At 36.2% G+C, this 17,326-nt stretch overlaps 1 protein-coding gene across 11 annotated transcripts in view; it reads left to right on the top strand.

Moving 5' to 3' along the window:
- Window positions 1–17,326, top strand: part of RALGAPA1 (Ral GTPase activating protein catalytic subunit alpha 1) — a 277,975-nt gene that overhangs the window by 199,846 nt on the left and 60,803 nt on the right. For all 11 annotated transcript variants that reach the window (XM_043556003.1, XM_043556001.1, XM_043556002.1 and 8 more), the window contains one exon: window positions 9,482–9,605. In XM_043556003.1, the coding sequence (XP_043411938.1) occupies window positions 9,482–9,605 (124 nt within the window). The remainder of the gene's footprint in view (window positions 1–9,481; window positions 9,606–17,326) is intronic.

The raw sequence follows: 17,326 nt of genomic DNA, 5'->3' as shown, positions 1-17,326 counted from the left end.
TTCTCAGACCTCACTGCTCTACAGAAACTATCCTTCTGAAGGTTAGTATCCTGACCATCAAGTCTAAAGTTTTCTCAGTCCTCACCAGGCCCTTTGATTTATCTGATTAACTAAATTTAGTTAATTTAATAAGCATTTTAAAAGATTTAAAATATTACAGCAGTTAGATTTACAAAATAATTGATTACAAAGCACAGAGTTCCCACACACCCTCTTCCTCCTTCACATAATTTTCTCTGTCTCTTGTATCCTTGTGGTAACATTTGTTAAAATTGCTGAAACAATATTGATATATTATTATTAACAGAAGTCCATAGTTTACATGAAGAGTTCATTCTCTGTGTTGTACATTGTATGCATTTTGACAAATTAGTAACAGGTATCCACCATTACAGTATCCTATATAATAGTTTCACTGCCCTAAAACCCCCTGAGTATTATATCCCCTAATTTAATACTATTGTCTCTTCTCTAAAATGTTCTTCTCCCCTGGCTTCTGTAACACTATAATTACCTTGTTCAACTCCTAGTTTTCTATTATTCCAAGTTTGTCTTCACTGGTTCATCTTTTACCTCCTAACCCCGTAACATAGCTATCCCTCTCATTGTGATATCTCTCATACCTTCTCAACCCCATTCTTACCATGTACTCCTCCTGTCTTTCAATTCTCAGTCATAATTTTGCAGCTGCATGTTACAGATTTTTACCTGCTTCCTCATTACCATTTCAAAGTCACCATTTCATTGCCAAATCAAATCCTCTCATAATTTTCTTGGTTATGTTTAGAAATATCGTGTCAGTCACCTAAACTTGACCATTTCCTTTCCCTTGCCCTTCCTCTGTCTTTCCTTTGCTTCTCTTGCCCCCAACCCCTTGATTCATGTTCTTATTAATTTTAAGAGAGTGTTAGAAGGTGGGGGAGTGGGGTGGTAAAGTATCCCCCAAATTAACAAGGCCCTTTGGGAATGGAAAACAAAGCAGGCGACTCCACACAGTTTAGAATTTTGGGGGGGTAACTTACTGACACGGGGGGATCAAGCAGAGGACAGTCCACAGCAGCTGCATAGTTATTCTCTGCAAAGTCCAGACCGTAGTCCACAAATTTTATAGAACGAAGAGACATGCAGTAGGGCACTGTAGTGAGATCAGAGGGTTCACAAGCACCTTAAATTGTTTGCATGCGCCTGATTAACAGCTAACCTTTAATTAGACCTCGTGATACCACCTGTGCATCAGGGAAGGGAAAGACAATGTTCTCTCTAACAGATTCATAAGAGGCCAAAACAAGCCATCTCAGCCTTGGCAAGCATTTCTAAGGAATGTATATTAACCTCCAAGGGGCCCTGAACACGTAGCCACAAGCAAACATGAGTAAGATAGTGAGCCAAAGATGGAGTAAGTATTGAGAGTTATAACAACTCTCTTAAGTATAGGCTCTCATCTCCTGACTTCCCCATCTAAACAGTCCTCACCACCAGAATAATATTTCTAAAGTAAAATTTTGATTTTTTTTTCCTTAGTGTCTTTCTAGTGTGTGCACTAGACTCTTTAGTCCAGAGCTCAGTTCATACCTGCCAGTCTTGGCTGTTCATGGTTCTTTATGTTACCTTATGCTCTTCTACTTCTTGGCTCCTGCTAAACTACTACTTGTCTTATATATACCTTGACTATATGGGGGACATCTTACTTGAGAAAGCATTAGCATTTTTTTTAATACTCTATACCAAATGAATGCATGCCATTTATTAGTTTGCTTTTTTAAAAAAGAAACAACAGTTTCCTTTCTTTTTTCAATACAGTGGGTTCAAATAAATTCACTCTATGTGACATTAAAACGAATTTTGAGCTATTTCTCAAGAAACCGGTAGACAAACCTGATTATAGGCACACCTCATTTTGCTGTGCTTTAGTTTATTTCACTTCGCAGTTACAGCCATTTTTACATAGTGAAGGTTTGTGGCAACCCTGTGTCAAGCAAGTCTGTCAGCACCATTTTTTCCAACAGCATTTGCTCACTTTATGTCTGTCTGTCACATTTTGGTAATTCTCGTAATATTTCAAACTTTTTCATTATATTTGTTATGGTAATCCATTATCAGTGGTTATACAGCTTGCTGAAAGCTCAGATGATGGTTAGCATTTTTAGTAATAAAGGTTTTTTTTTAATTGAAGTATGTACTTTTTTAGACATAATGCTATTGCACACTTAATAACTATGATATAGTCCAAATGTAACTTAGAAATGCACTGAGAAACAAAAAAAAATTCATTTGACTTTATTGCTACATTCACTTTATTGTAGCCTAGAACTGAACCTGCAGTATCTCTGAGGTACACTTGTACTTGTCTGATGAACTAGGGAGAAAAAATGAAAAGTTACATTATTTTTCATAAAATGTTTATTATGAGAGAAAGTAATGTGCATATATATGCAGGATAAGGTAAGCAGAGAAAGCCGGGGGGAGGGGGAAGGGGGAAGGATGTGGGTAGAATCCCAGGCAGGCTCTGCACTGCAGAAGCCAGTGCAGGGCTCGATCTCACAAACCATGAGATCATGACCTGGGCCAAAATCAAGAGTTGGACACTTACCCAACTGAGCCACCCAGGCACCTCAAAAAAGTTACATTGAGTTATACTCTTATCTCCCTAGACTATTTATAGATCTTTTATTTTCTTTGACTAGATTAACTGATTCCTGTTCCTCATGGTTGAACCACCGGATTTTTTTATTTCAAATCTCGGAATTTGTATTATTATTTCTATTGCAGTGTATATGTAGGGATTCAGAAGTGCTTATAACTTAGCAGACTTTGCTTTGAATTTTCCAATAGTAAGCTCATAATACTTTGTTAGTGCTATGCATATTCTTATATGGTCACATAGAAGTTGCAAGTTCATTAATTTCTTTTTTTTTTTTTCTGGTACCTTATTGTTCATTTTTGTGGTATATATTAAGCTAATGTCAATATACCAAACATTTTAGCAGCAGTAGTTAGTAAGCAGAAAAATAAGAAGAAATGGTGAAAGATTAAAATTTGAGATGAAATTATTCATCTTATTATTCATTTTTGTGGTATATATTAAGCTAATGTCAATATACCAAACATTTTAGCAGCAGTAGTTAGTAAGTAGAAAAATAAGAAGAAATGGTGAAAGATTAAAATTTGAGATGAAAGGGCAGCTGAGCTCTGCTTTTACAAATTGTAAGAAGGTCGCAGCACCTGGGTGGCTCAGTTGTAAGTGTCCCAACTTCAACTCAGGTTATCATCTCACAGTTCATGGGTTGGAGCCCCATGTTGGGCTCTCTGCTGACAGCTCAAAGTCTAGAGCCTGCTTCAGATTATGTCTCCCTGTCTCTCTGCCCCTCCCCTGCTCGTGTTCTGTTTCTCACTCTCTCTCAAGAATAAATAAATGTAAAAAAAATTTTTTTTAATAAAAAAAATTGGAAGAAGGTCATAGATAATATAAAGATGATTTCTCTTTTACTTTTGCATTGTAAAGATTTATATTCTCTTTTTCCTACATGGCACATATCTTTCTCTCAACTTTTAGATTTTTTTTAATGTTTATTTATTTTCGGGGTGGGTACAGAGAGAGAGGAAGACAGAGTACCCCAAGCAGGCTCCACACTATCAGCACAGAGCCTAACACGGGGCTCGAACTCCTGAATGGTGAGATCATGACCTGAGCCAAATCAAGAGCCAGCCGTTTAACCTACTGAGCCACCCAGACACCCCCCAACTTTTAGATTTATATAGTACTAAGTGAACAGTTCTGAGTCTTTCCAATTTTATAAATTATGATTTATGAGTTCTAATTAATAGTCCTTTGCCTAAATAAAATGAAAATGTTTGAAATATTGCAAGAATTCCCAAACCATGACACAGACACACAAGGTAAGAACACGGAGAAGTTCCCTTTCTGCCAGGATCAGAATTTATATATAATGGATCATGCTTCGAAGTTAAGTTCTTAACAGCTTTCTTGAGATGTATTTCTTATACCATACATTTTACTCATTTAAAGTGTACGTGTTTTTAGTGCAGTCAAGGGTTGTGCAACTATCATGACAACCTAATTTTAGAATATTTTAGTCCCTTCGAAAGGAGACCCATACCCATTACCAGTAACCCCCCATTACTGCCAACCATCCCCCACCACACTCACCAGCTCTAGAAAATTTTCTTTTTTTAATGTTTATTTATTTTTGAGACAGAGACAGAGCATGAGCAGGGGAGGGGCAGAAAGAGAGGGAGACACAGAATCCAAAGCAGGCTCCAGGCTCTGGGCTGTCTGCACAGAGCCCGACGCAGGGCTTGAACCCACAGACCATGAGATCATGACCTGAGCCAAAGTCAGATACTTAACCGACTGAGCCACCCAGGTGCCCCATACTCCTCAGGTCTAGACAATACTAATCTACTTTCTGTTTCTGCAGATGTGCCTATACTGGGCATATTCTACAAACAGTATATAGTCTTTTGTGGCAGGCTTCTTAGCACAGTGTTTTCAAAGTTATTCCATATTGCAAGTATATCTCAGCACTTGATTTTTTTTATTGCTGAATAATATTCCATTATATGAATATACTACATTTCTGTTCATTCATCAGTTGATGGACATTTGGATTGGTTTCACTTTTTAGATATTAATAATGATGCCATGAATATTCATATACACATTTTTTACATGGACACTTTATAATTTTATAAACATTTTTATAAGACTTTTACAGTTTTAGACCTTATATTAAGATCTGTGGTTCATTTTGATTGTTGTTTTTGGTGTAAGATCAGAAGTTGCGAGGTAAGAATTCAACTTCATTCTTCTGCTTGTGGATATCCATTTGCCCCAGCACTGTTTGTTGACAAGACTCTTCTTTTCCCATTGAATTGTCTTGGTACTGTTGTCAAAAAGCAATTGACAGTGAACATAAAGGTTTATTTCTGGACCAAAGATTCTGTTCCATATAGACCTGTTTGTCACTTCTTATGACACTATCACAGTGCATTGATTGCTGCTGCAATGTAGCAAGTTTTTAAACTGGGATTATGAGTCCTCCAACTTTGTCTTTTTTTTTTTTTTTTCAAGATAGTTGTGGCCATTCTAGATCTTTTATATCTTCCTATGAATTTTAGACTGAGCTTGTCAATTTTTACAAAAACAGCAGCGGGGATTTTGATAGGGATTACATTAAATTTGTCAATCAGTTTGAGGGTGCTATCTTAACAATATTAAGTCTTTCCGTCCATGAGTGTGAAATTTTTTTTTTAAAGATCTTTAATTTTGTTTGACAATGTTTTGTGATTTTTCAGAGTATAAGTTTTGAACTTCTGTTTTCAGAGTATAAGTTTTATGCTTTACTTTTTGTTAAGTACTTTTGTACCTATTTACCTAAGTAATTCATTAGTTTTAGTGACATGGCTTTATAAAAGGAAGTTTCTTATGTTTGTTTTCTGATTGTTCATTGTTGGTATATAGAAATACTTGATTTTTACATGTGGGTATTGTATCCTGAACCCTCCTGAACTCATTTAATAGCTCTAAAAACTTTTTAGTAGATTCCTTTCTATATACAAAATCATCTCATCTGCAAGTGGATGTAGTTTTATTTATTCCTTTGCAGTCATATTACTAATTGATTCTCTTTGTTATTAGTCTACTCAGGTGTTCTGTTTCCTCTTGAGTTGAATTTAGTAATTTGTGTCTCTAGGTATTTTTCCATTTAATCTAAGTTATCTAATCTGTTGGCATAAATTAATATTGTTCATAGTTGCCTTAGAATCTTTTTTATTTCTGTAACATGTATAATGATATCTCTTTAGTTTCTGATTTTAGTAATTTGATTCTTCTTGTTTCCTTGGTCAGTCTAGTATAAGGTTCAATTTTTTTTTATTATCTCAAAGAACCAATTTTTGGTTTTGTTGATTTTTTTCTCTGTTGTTTTTCTGTTCCATTTCATTTTCTTTCCACTCTAGTTTTTATTAATTCCTTCCTGTACCTGCTTTGATTTTAGTTGCTCTTCTTCTAGTTTTTTAAGGTAGAAAGTTTAGTTATTGATGCAAGATCTTTCCATCTTTTTTTTTTTTAGTTATTTATTTTGAGAGGGAGATTGAGAGAGCATGAGCAGGGGAGGGTCAGAAAGAGAGTGAGAGAGAGAATCCCAAACAGGCTCCACACTGTCAGTGCAGAGCCCCATGTGGGGCTCGAATTCACAAACCTTGAGATCATGACTTGAGCCGAAATCAATCAAGAGTCAGACGCTTAACCAACTGAGCCACCCAGGCACCCCATCTTTTTTTAATATAAGCATTTACATCTATAAATTTACCAATGAGCACTGCTTTACCTGCATGCCATCACTTTTGGTATGTTATGTTTTCATTTTCATCATCTCCAAGTATTTTCTTATTTCCCTTGACATTTTTTCTTTCAGTTATTTAGGAGTACATTGTTTCATTTATACATGTATGTGAAATTCCCAAAGTTTTTTTTCTTTTATTGATTTCTAATTTCATTCCATTGTGATTAGAAAATGTACTTTGCGTAATTTCAGTCTTTTTGAATTTATTGAGGCTTTTTAATTACCAAATGATCTGGCCTGAAGGATGTTCTTGTATTCTTGAGAAGAATGTGTTTCCTGCTAGAAGAATGTGTTTCTCCACTTTCTGGAGTGTTCTATAGATGTCCTTTTAGGTCTAGTTGGTTTATAGTGTTGTTCAAGTCTTCTATTTTCCTGTTGATACTCTTTTCTTTGTCTAATATTGAAAGTAGGGTATTGAAGTCTTCAACTACGATTGTAGAAGTGTCTGTTTCCGTCTCCAATTCTGTTTTTGCTTCATTTATTTTGAAGCTCTGTGTGAGTACATGTGTGTTAATTTTATATCTTCTTAGTAGGTTGACCTTTTAACATTAGGAAATGTCTCTTTTATCACTAACATTTTTTGTTTTAAAGTCTAATATTAACTATAGCCACCCCAGATTTCTTGATTACTGTTTGCATGGTATCTTTTTCCATTTATTTTACTTTCAACATTATTTGTGTCTTTGAATCAAAAGTGTATTGGTAGTGGTGGTTGTTTACTTGATCATTTATTTTCTAATGATGGGGCTAAACTAATCCTACAAAGTCTATTTCCCCACAATGTGCAGCCTCAGATCTCCCTGCTCAAAAAATTTTTTAAAGTTTTTTATCTTTTAGCAGGGCTACCATGGGTTCTCCCTGGGCTGACATAATCTAATATTTAAGTTTCTACTTTGGCCCCCTTCACCAGTTAGTTTTTTGTTGTTTATTGTGGATGTATGTGTGGCTTAGAGGTTGCTGTCATAGTCAGAGTGTTTATATTTTTAATCCCATGTTCACCCAGAGACTAGTACCTTGGAGGTTTGCTCTCTGGTTGCTCCAAAGAGAGTACGGCCTTGGATATGGACAGTCGTTGACTGGATGTTGTTTTTAAGTTGTGGCTTCCTAGGAGTTGACCCTGAGTTTAAGTAGAGTACTATGAGGCTTAACTTTGTGTTGGTAAGTCTGTGTGGGTTGGGGAATGCTTTCCTATCTGTCCTGCATCTTACTCGGATTGCTCTTGTGTGGGTTCCAGTTAGTACATGTACACAGGTTTCTTGACCCCTAGACTTGACTGTGTTCTCAAGAGGGTTCTTCTTGGCTGTCTCTTTCTACTTCTCTTTCTCTCTTGGCTGCTGTGCTCTTTTACTTGTGTCGAGAGGTGCTACTTCTCTTAATTGCTTTTTTCCACCGTGCTTTTTCTTGTTTTTGACAATACCCATAGGCATGGAGTTTTGTTTCAAAATAAAATCATTCCCCTCAGGCAGAGCTGCTACTAAGCTCTTTGTCCATATGATCTGCCCTTCACCCTGATCAGAACACATGTAGTGGCAGTACTCTGCCACTGTATTATATCTGAGCTGGGGTCAAGGACCAACTTTTCCTAGAGTAATACCCTACCTCTATAAGCGGACACTTGGGGACGGATTGGCAGTTCTTCATCTTCCTACCTTTCTTTCCCCTATCAGTGTGAAACCTTTATCCCATTGATAAGCTAGGGTGGGGAAAATTGGAACAGACTCAGCCTTTTGCACCTAGAATTTCTGTTGTAAGAGAGGCCATAGCTGCCTGGAATAGTTTATGCAGCATGGAACTGGGCAGAAGAGAAACACAGCCAGCAGACTGCTGCTCCCAGGGTGAGACCATATTTCCAGTCTGGGACCTGGAGGGGATGAGGAACCCTTATCTTGGCCTAAGTACAATGCCCAGGGTAAAGCTGTAATATGGAAGTAAAGGGGTAGCATAAGGGAGCAGTCATGGCTCAGATGCCAAAGATTCACTCTGTTTTTACCAGATTTGGTAGATTTTCTTAAATGTATGTTTCGCCATTTGCTATATGCCCTTAAGACAATATTAAGAGACTTTAAGTGATTTTTAAAAAATCATCCTCATCACTGAGATTATTATTTTGACTGGGAAAGGGTCCACTGAGATTCTTACTCTATAATTCTGGAAGTTGTCCCCCTCCCCCCCCCAAAATTATATTTTATTCCTTGGGTTAGATTATCCCGCCAGTACACTAAATACACCGAAAATCGCCTAAGTGTTCACCACATAAAGTGAAATATTGCTATCAGTGAAAGCAGCTAAAATATCTTCATTCCTGATTTTAAGTTGCTGATGTTGAAACCCACATTCATGACCTTATAGCTCCTTCAAAATGTGTAGGAAAATATAGTTGTCTGACTAACCTTTCTTAGGTTTGTTTGCTTCCTTTTTAATTCCTACATACTGTAGTAGTGAAAACATTACCTCTGATCATAAAGTTCATTAGTCCATGTGTTGTTAAATCACCCTAGACCGAATGTAGTATGCCCTAGTTAACTTGGAAGGCCAAATGTCACTCAAGAAATTTGTTTTTATGAGCAGTTTTAATTTGAGGGAGACTTAAAAAAATGTCCAAGACCTTGTCAGTTATTCCATATGGTTCTATAATATTTGTGTATAAATTTCTTATTTTGTACTTTGAAGAAATGGATCATTTCTCACTCATATTTCTACTGCTATACTTAGTTTTATTTCTAAAACACATCCATTTAACTCTGGGATTCATCTACATTGTACAGTAGATAATTCTTTAGGTGCTTCATGCATTCACACATGTCTTTCCTGATACTCTTTTCTCCTCTTCATTTGTCAGTTTTCACTTGCCTTCACCAAACTTAGCATTACTCTTTCCTTTAAGTGTCTCTCTGTTTCTCCAGTCGGAAGTAATCATACCTTTCTTTTATTCCACTGGCAAGTTTATAACTTTCCTAATTTTTTACTTACAATTACATATCTTCCTCTGTAGGTTATAAGATTTAATTCATTTTCCTCTTTTTATTGCCACATACTTTGTACATTGAACTTAATTATTGGATGAGTGAATAGATAAATTAATGATTAAATGAATGGTATAATCTTTTATTTTACAGTCGAGAGACTCACAAGATCGCAGTGTTCTATGTTGCTGAAGGACAAGAAGACAAACATTCCATTCTCACCAATACAGGTGGAAGTCAAGCATATGAAGATTTTGTAGCCGGTCTTGGTTGGGAGGTATTGTTTTTCTTTCTTTTTTTTTTTTTTTTTTTATGTTTGTTTATTTTTGAGAAAGATCGCAAGTGGGGGAGGGACAGAGAGAGAGAGAGAGAGAGAGAGAGAGAGAGAGAATCCCAAACAGTTTCTGCACTATCAGCGCAAAGCCCAACGCAGTGTTCAAACTCAGGAACCATGAGGTCACAACCAGAGCTGAAATCCAGAGTTGGACACTGAACCGACTGAGCCTCCTAAGCACCCCGATTGGGAGGTATTGTTTTTAAATTATACCAAATATCATTGTATTTTTATTTGGAAGCAGTGGTTTTCTTTTGCTTTCTAGCTTATTTTAGAATTATTTTAGGAGACTCAACAACTTAACGATGGGTTTGTTATTGTTTCTGCTTTATTTCCCATCTGCAAAGACAGAAGCAGTTCAGACCCTGAAAGGAAGGTTGTTGGTTTTTTTAATGAGTCAGTATATTGTTAGAGAGCACTGAAGTCATAGGTTTAGGAGAGCTGGAGTTTCCTCACAGCTGTGACCACTAGACAAGTGATCTTCAAACTAAGATATGAATATCTTTAGTGCTGTACCAAGGCTTTTAGGTTAGTTTAGAGGAGATTAATTTCTAGTTCCTCAACTTTACTGAAATTAATGCCTGAAAACCTTTCTGCAGTCACTTGCCTCACCTTTTCAGTTCTTCAACTTTGTAAAAGAAAGGCATACCACACACTCATTTGAGTCCTACATTGCCCCAAAGTGTTTGATGCCAAAAAAAAAGTTCATTCAAGAAGGCATGTTCTGAGAGAGTCTCTGACAGCAAATCAACAAATGTTGAAAGGCACTGCACTTCATGTTATCCTGGCAACCTGCTCATGTCAAGGTTCCTGTACCAAATCTGTCTATCTTAGAATTGTTAACTCAGAAGGGAGGTATTTGTCATAGAAATTTGGATTAATATGTTTACCCAAATTGACACAGGAAGTGTCAGACATTTTCTATCAGGAAGGGAATTTGATGCTGGCTGATCGATTTGTCATTAATAGCAGGCATTTTATATATATTGTATCAGCCAAATCAGTAGCTCTACAATTTTGATGAAAATATATTAAAAGCATATACATGTGACATACAGTACACTGGAAATGATATCTTTTGTAGTAGTTTAAACTAATGATGAAAATTTTCATTATAGTTGTCAGTTTAATACATAGTTTCTTAAAATTGTTATAGTACATGAGCAAAATTGTTGAAGACCACTGCACTAGACTATAAGCTCCTCCTAGAGGAAAAGCACTTTGATCTCATTGAACTTTCCTTTGTTTGTTGTTGTTAAACTAGCCTTCATTTTTTTTTTTAAGTTTATTTATTTATTTTGAGAGTGAACGATCAGGGGAGGGGCAGAGAGAGGGAGAGAGAGAATCCTAAGCAGGCTCTGTACTGGTGGTGCACAGTTATGAGGGGCTTGAACTCACAAACCATTAAATCATGACCTAAGCCTAAACCAAGAGTCGGACGCTTAACCAACTGAGCCACCTAGGCACCTCTGATTTTTCCTTTTAAAAGACATCCCAGTGCCTTGTACAGTGTCCGATACATAAGCCTTTAGCATTCGGTATATATTTTTATGGCTTACCTTACACGTTATTTCTCTTTGAGTTACTTGGGGTCTCTGTTCCTGTTTGCGTATTTGTCAAGGTAATCTATTTTAGGTAATAGATATGGGAAGTTCAGTTGAGATTAGTTACGTGAAAGGGCTTCAGAAAGTATAAACACTCTAAATAAATTTTCTGTTAAAAAAAAAAACAGAAACATATTAGTAAAAGCAAGAGACATTTGGGAAAGAACAAATTAGCAGTACTCACATTTCCTTATTTCAAAACTTAATACAAGCAATAGTAATCAAACAATATGGCAGTGCACCAAAAATAGACATATTGATCAATGGAAAAGAATTGAGATTCTAGAACTAAACTCATATATCTATGGTCAACTGATTTTTAACAAGTGACAGCACCATCCAGTGGAGAAAGAATAGTCTTTTCAACAAATGGTGCCAGAACAACTGGAAAGCCACATGCAAAAGAATAAAGTTGGACTATTACCTCACAGTATATACAAAAATTAACTCAAAAAGGGTCAAAAACCTAATTGTAAAAGCTAAAAGTATGAAACTCTTAAAAGACAACATGAGGTAAATTTTCATGACCTTGGATTTGGATATGGCTTTTTTTTCCTTGCTTTATGGAGGTATAATTGACAAATAAAAGGGATTTTTAGATATGACACTAAAAACATGAGCAACAAAGGAAAAATAAATAAATTGGACTTCAGACTTTAAACTTTGATGCTTCAAAGGGCATCATAAATAATGTGAAAAGACAACCCACAGAATTTGAGAAAATAACTGAAATCATATATGTGATAAGGGACTTCTATCTAAGATATACAAAGAACTCCTACAAGTCAATAATTAGAAAACAACCCAATTAAAAAATTAGGACCTGAATAAACATTTCTCTTAATAAGATAAGCAGATAGCCAGGAGGCTCATGAAAAGATGCTCAACATCATTATCAGAAAAATGCAAATCAAAGCCACAGAAAAAAAACTACTTCACACCCATTAAGATGGCTAGGATCAAAAAGTCGAATACTAACAACTGTAGGGTAGGATTCACCACAATCTGAACCCTCTTACACTGCTATTAGGAATGTGAAATAGTGCAACTGCTGTGGAGAACAATCTGGAAGCTCATCAAATAGTAGAACACTGAATTACCATATGATCAGAAATTCCACTCTTAGATAGGTATCCAAGAGAAATGGAATTGTATATATAGACAAAAACTTGTACATGAATGTTCATAGTAGCATTTTTCACAATAGCCAAAAGGTGGAAAAAACCCAAATGTCCATCAATGGGTGAATGGATAAAATGTGGTATATTACTATAATGGAATATTATTTAGCTATGAAGAGGAGTGAAATCTTGATGTGTGCTTCAGTGTGGGTGTACCTTGAAAATATTATGTTAAATGAAAGAAACCAGTCACAAAGACCAGGTGTTATGATCCATTTATATGAAACATACACACACACACACACACACACACACACACAAAACATACGTGTACAGAAAATAGGTTTGTGGTTGCTTCAGACTAGTTGGAAGGATGAGGGAAGATCAGGGTGATAGCTAAAGAGTACAGGGTTTCTTTTTGAAGTGATGAAAATGTTCTAAGATTGACTGTGGTGATGATTGCACTTACCTGTGAATATATTAATGTGCATTGAGTTGTACAGTGGAAACTTTCACTTTTAAGAAGATCAAGAGGCATACTCTGCTTACTCTTCACACTAAGTGTAACAAAAACTTTGGACATTACATATAAAACAAATATTAAAAGACTCTGAAAGGCGATGAGAAGAAGACAGACCAACTCAGGACCAAGGAATGACATCATGATGGGTTCTCAAGGTTTTCAAGGTTTTCTTTTTGTCTCATATATCTCCAACTTGAATCTGAAATAGCCAGCAACCTAGAAACATCAACAAGCATTGACCAAAAGAATCCCAACAAAAGCCCACTCTTTCTAGCCAACGGATCAGGAAAGGGGCAATCTAGAGAAAGAAAATATTTAGACAGTAACTGCTCTACTCCAAGCAAACACCAACCAAACTCCAACAACCAAAGTAAATACTTTGACTTCCATCTCCATTTCTGACAACAAAGGTCAGTTAGGGAGCCTAGACTTTCACCCTCATGAGAGTCCACACCACAAGGTCAGTGGAGACTACATGAGGAACCTGGAAATCTGTTGCCACCTCCAGCATAATGAGTTACCCTGCCTCCTCCACTGGGTAGATCACAGGAGGCCTGGTGGAAAAGTAGGCCTTTCACCATCATCCAGCAGTAATGAGACTAACCCTACTAACTAAGGACTAACCTTGTCTCAGTGGATACGACATAAGAAACCAGAACTCCTGCCTCCACCTAACAGTAATGAAGATCTCCCTTCTGCAGGTGTCAGCAGAAGTTAAGTGGGGAACCTCCATCTAACTATAGTGAGGCAGTAACCACCTCACTTCTTTGACAGAGCTGTGTCACAAAACAGCCAACTAAGACAGGAGGATTAAATAGGATGTATAGTCTCATAACATGAAAATGTCTAGGCTTTAATCAAAAATCATACCAGGACCCAGAGAGGCCTCAAACTGAATGAAAAGAGGACAGTAGATACCAACATCAAGTGACAAAGATTTTGGGATAACCATAATATAAATGCCTTCACAAGCAGTGAAGAACACAATTGAAATAAATGAAAAATAGGAAGTCTCAGTAATTTAAAAAAAAAAAAAGATACAAGAAAGAACTACATGGAAATTTTAGAACTGAAAATTTCATCACTGAAATAAAAAGCTCAGTAGATGGGCACAGCAACAGAGTCAGATAGATATGGGAGTACAGAAGAATCAATAAACTGAAAGATAAAACAGTAAAAAATGTGAACAGCAGGGAGAGAATAGACTTTTTTTTTTTTAAAGAGAGAGAGCAAGAGCACATTGTGTGGAGAAAGGGGCAAAGGCAGAAGGAAGGTAGGGGTGGTGAGAGAGAGAGAAAGAGAGAATCTCAAGCAAGCTCCATGCTTAGCACAGATCCTGGCACAAGGCTCGATCCCATGACCCTGGGATCATTACCTGAGCCAAAATCAAGAATTGGACACTCAACCGACTGAGCTACATAGATGCCCCAGAATAGATTTAAGGACAATGAACAAAGCATCAGAGACCTATGGGACTATGACAAAAGATTTAACATTCCTGTTATCTGAGGGAGACGAGAAAGAGGTTGAGTCTGAAAATTACTTGAAGAGATAATGTTGAAAACTTCCTAAATTTGGCAGGAGAAATAAAGCTAATAAAGCTACAGATTGAAGAAGCTGGGTGAAACCCAAACAGGATAAATCTAAAGGAATCCATACTAAGACACATCATAATTAAATTTCTGAAAAATAAGAAGTCTCAAAAAAATGTCAAAAGCATCCGGAGAAAATTTGTTCCTCATCTATAAGGGGAAAACAATTAGAATAATAGTGAATTTCTCATCAGAAAAAAGTGAAAATATTTTTCAAGTGCTAAAAGAAAAAAATGCTGTCAACCAGAATCATATAGCTAGTAAAGGAATAAAGCAAAACATTCTCAGATGAAGGAAAACTTAGAGAACTTGTTGCCAGCAGACCTACCCTAAAAGAAGAACTAAAAGACATTCTTTTAACAGAAAGGAAGTGATAGAACCTTGGAACACCAGAAAGGAAGAGCGTGGCAAAAAAAATATGGGTAAATACACTAGGCTTTACTTCCCCTCTGATATTTTCATAGTTATGTTTGATGGTTGATACAAAAATTATTTCACTGTCTGAGGTACCTGGGTGGCTCAGTTGGTTGAGTGTCCGACTTCAGGTCAGGTCATGATCTCATGGTTCGTGAGCTCAAGCCCCACATTGAGCTTGCTGTTGTCAGTGCAGAGCCTGCTTCATATCCTCTGTCCCGTCCCCCCCCACCCCCGCCCCTTTCTTGCTCACACTCTCTCAAAAATAAATAAAAACATTTATAGAAAAAATAATTAAAAAATTATTTCACTGTCTGATGTCTTTAAAAAAATTTTTTTTAATGTTTATTTGTTTTTGAGAGAGCGCAAGCAGGGGAGGGGAAGAGAGAGAGGGAGACACAGAATCTAAAGCAGGCTCCAAGCTCTGCACTGTCAGCACAGAGCCCGATGTAGAGCTCAAACTCACAGACTGCGAAATCATGACCTGAGCTGGGGTTGGACGCTTAACTGACTGAGCCATCCAGGCACCCCATATGGCATTCTTGAAATGACCATTTTAGTGTGAAATACAGATTACTGATTGCCAGGGTTTCAGGGGGTAGGTTAAGAGGGAAGTGAGGATCCTTGTGAGGAAAATGTTGTTTCTTAATTGTATCAATGCCAGTATCCTGGCTATAATACAGTTTTGCATTGGAGGAATCTGATAGAAGTCACATAACACTTCTTGTGAATCTACAGTTATCTCTAGATAAAAATTTTAATTAAAAACATAGAGACCATCAAGTATTACAAAAGTGTTCAGAGCAAAGGAACACTAAAATGAGACTTTTTCTCCATGACATGATCAGAGAATTGACCTGAAGATAAATAACCTGTTCACTAAAACAAAACAAAAGGTCTGCACTTATATGCTATTTTTCACCTATCATAATTAGCAAGGATCATAAAGTTTGATAATATATTTGAGAGGCCATGAGGGAAATAGGTATTCGTATTCACTGTTGGTGACATCTGTAGAGAGCTATTTGGTAGCAAGCTTCAAATTAAAAGTGCATATGCCCTTTGACTTACAGTTCCACTTTTAATTATTTGTCCTACACTTCTACTTTCACAAATGCAACATGACATGTATTCTATGTTATTCACTGCAGCATTGACTATAATAGCAAAGACTGGAAACAGCCTAAATATCCTTCAAGTAGGGGACTAGTTAAATTATTGTACATCAAGAAAATAAATTTCTGTGAAGCCATGAAAACAAAACAAATGAGGAAGCTCTTTACTTACTAATGAGTACTTTTCAGGGTATTTTAAGTGCAAAAAAAAAAAAGCAAGGTGCAGAACATTATATGTGTGTGCTGTGTGTGTGTATACACACATACATATAAGAATTTAATTGCATATATAGAGAACGTTTTTGGAAGGATATTTAATAAACTGCTTTCTGGAAGGGGAACTGAGTAGCTATACACAAGAGCTATCAAAGGAAGAATTTTGGTATATTTTTGAATTTTTAATTATATGAATGTATTACTGAGCCAATTTTTTTTTTAATTTTATAAGTGATGAGGCAATCTTGTAGTGGTGTAAAAACTAATTTTTCATATGTTCAGCCATTGTAACTGATATTGATAGTTGAGACATGTTTAGTTCACATGGTACAAAGATTGGTTTTTATAATTCACTTTATCAGTTACTTGGATTTTTTTTAATTTTAATTTTTTATTGAAGTATAATTAACATACTGTTATGTTACTTTCAAGTGTACAGTATAATGATCCAATAATTGTATACATTACTCAATGCTCATCACAATAAGTATACTCAATTCCCTTTATCTGTTTCACCCACGCCGCCCCCCCCTTCCCTCTGGCAATCACCAGTTTTCTATATTTAAGAGTCTGCTTTTTTGTTTGTTCCTTTTTTTCTTTGCTCATCTGTTCTGTCTTTTAAATTCCGCATATGAGTGAAATCATAAGCTGACTGACTTATTTTACTTCGCATTATACCCTCTAGATCCATCCATATTTCAGATTTTATTTTTTAAAAATATACATATAAAGTGGTTTCTCCGAGTGAAGAGATGCAAGCAGTGTTTAAGTTTCTTTTTTCTTTTGTGTTTCTTTTTCCTTTCTAGTATTTCTTTAATTTTCAGTAAGACAAGTTGCTGGCTTTGTGTATCACACAAGTCCAAGGAATATCACTCAATGAAGTGACCCTGATATTAGCATGTCTTTTATTTATACTCAGGAAAAAAATATGTGCAAAAATCTGCACAGATTAATTTGTACTTTTTTAATGCATGAGAAGTGCAGTTCTGCATTTTTGTATTTTTGTTCTGAGCTGTGTGATAGGTACTGATAATTAAGAAACCAGTTTCAGGGGCGCCTGGGTGGCGCAGTCGGTTAAG

Source organism: Prionailurus bengalensis, chromosome B3 (genome assembly GCF_016509475.1).
Source record: "Prionailurus bengalensis isolate Pbe53 chromosome B3, Fcat_Pben_1.1_paternal_pri, whole genome shotgun sequence".
Taxonomy (NCBI): domain Eukaryota; kingdom Metazoa; phylum Chordata; class Mammalia; order Carnivora; family Felidae; genus Prionailurus; species Prionailurus bengalensis.
Note: the sequence above shows the minus strand (reverse complement) of the source record. Positions and strands in the feature narration are given on the sequence as shown.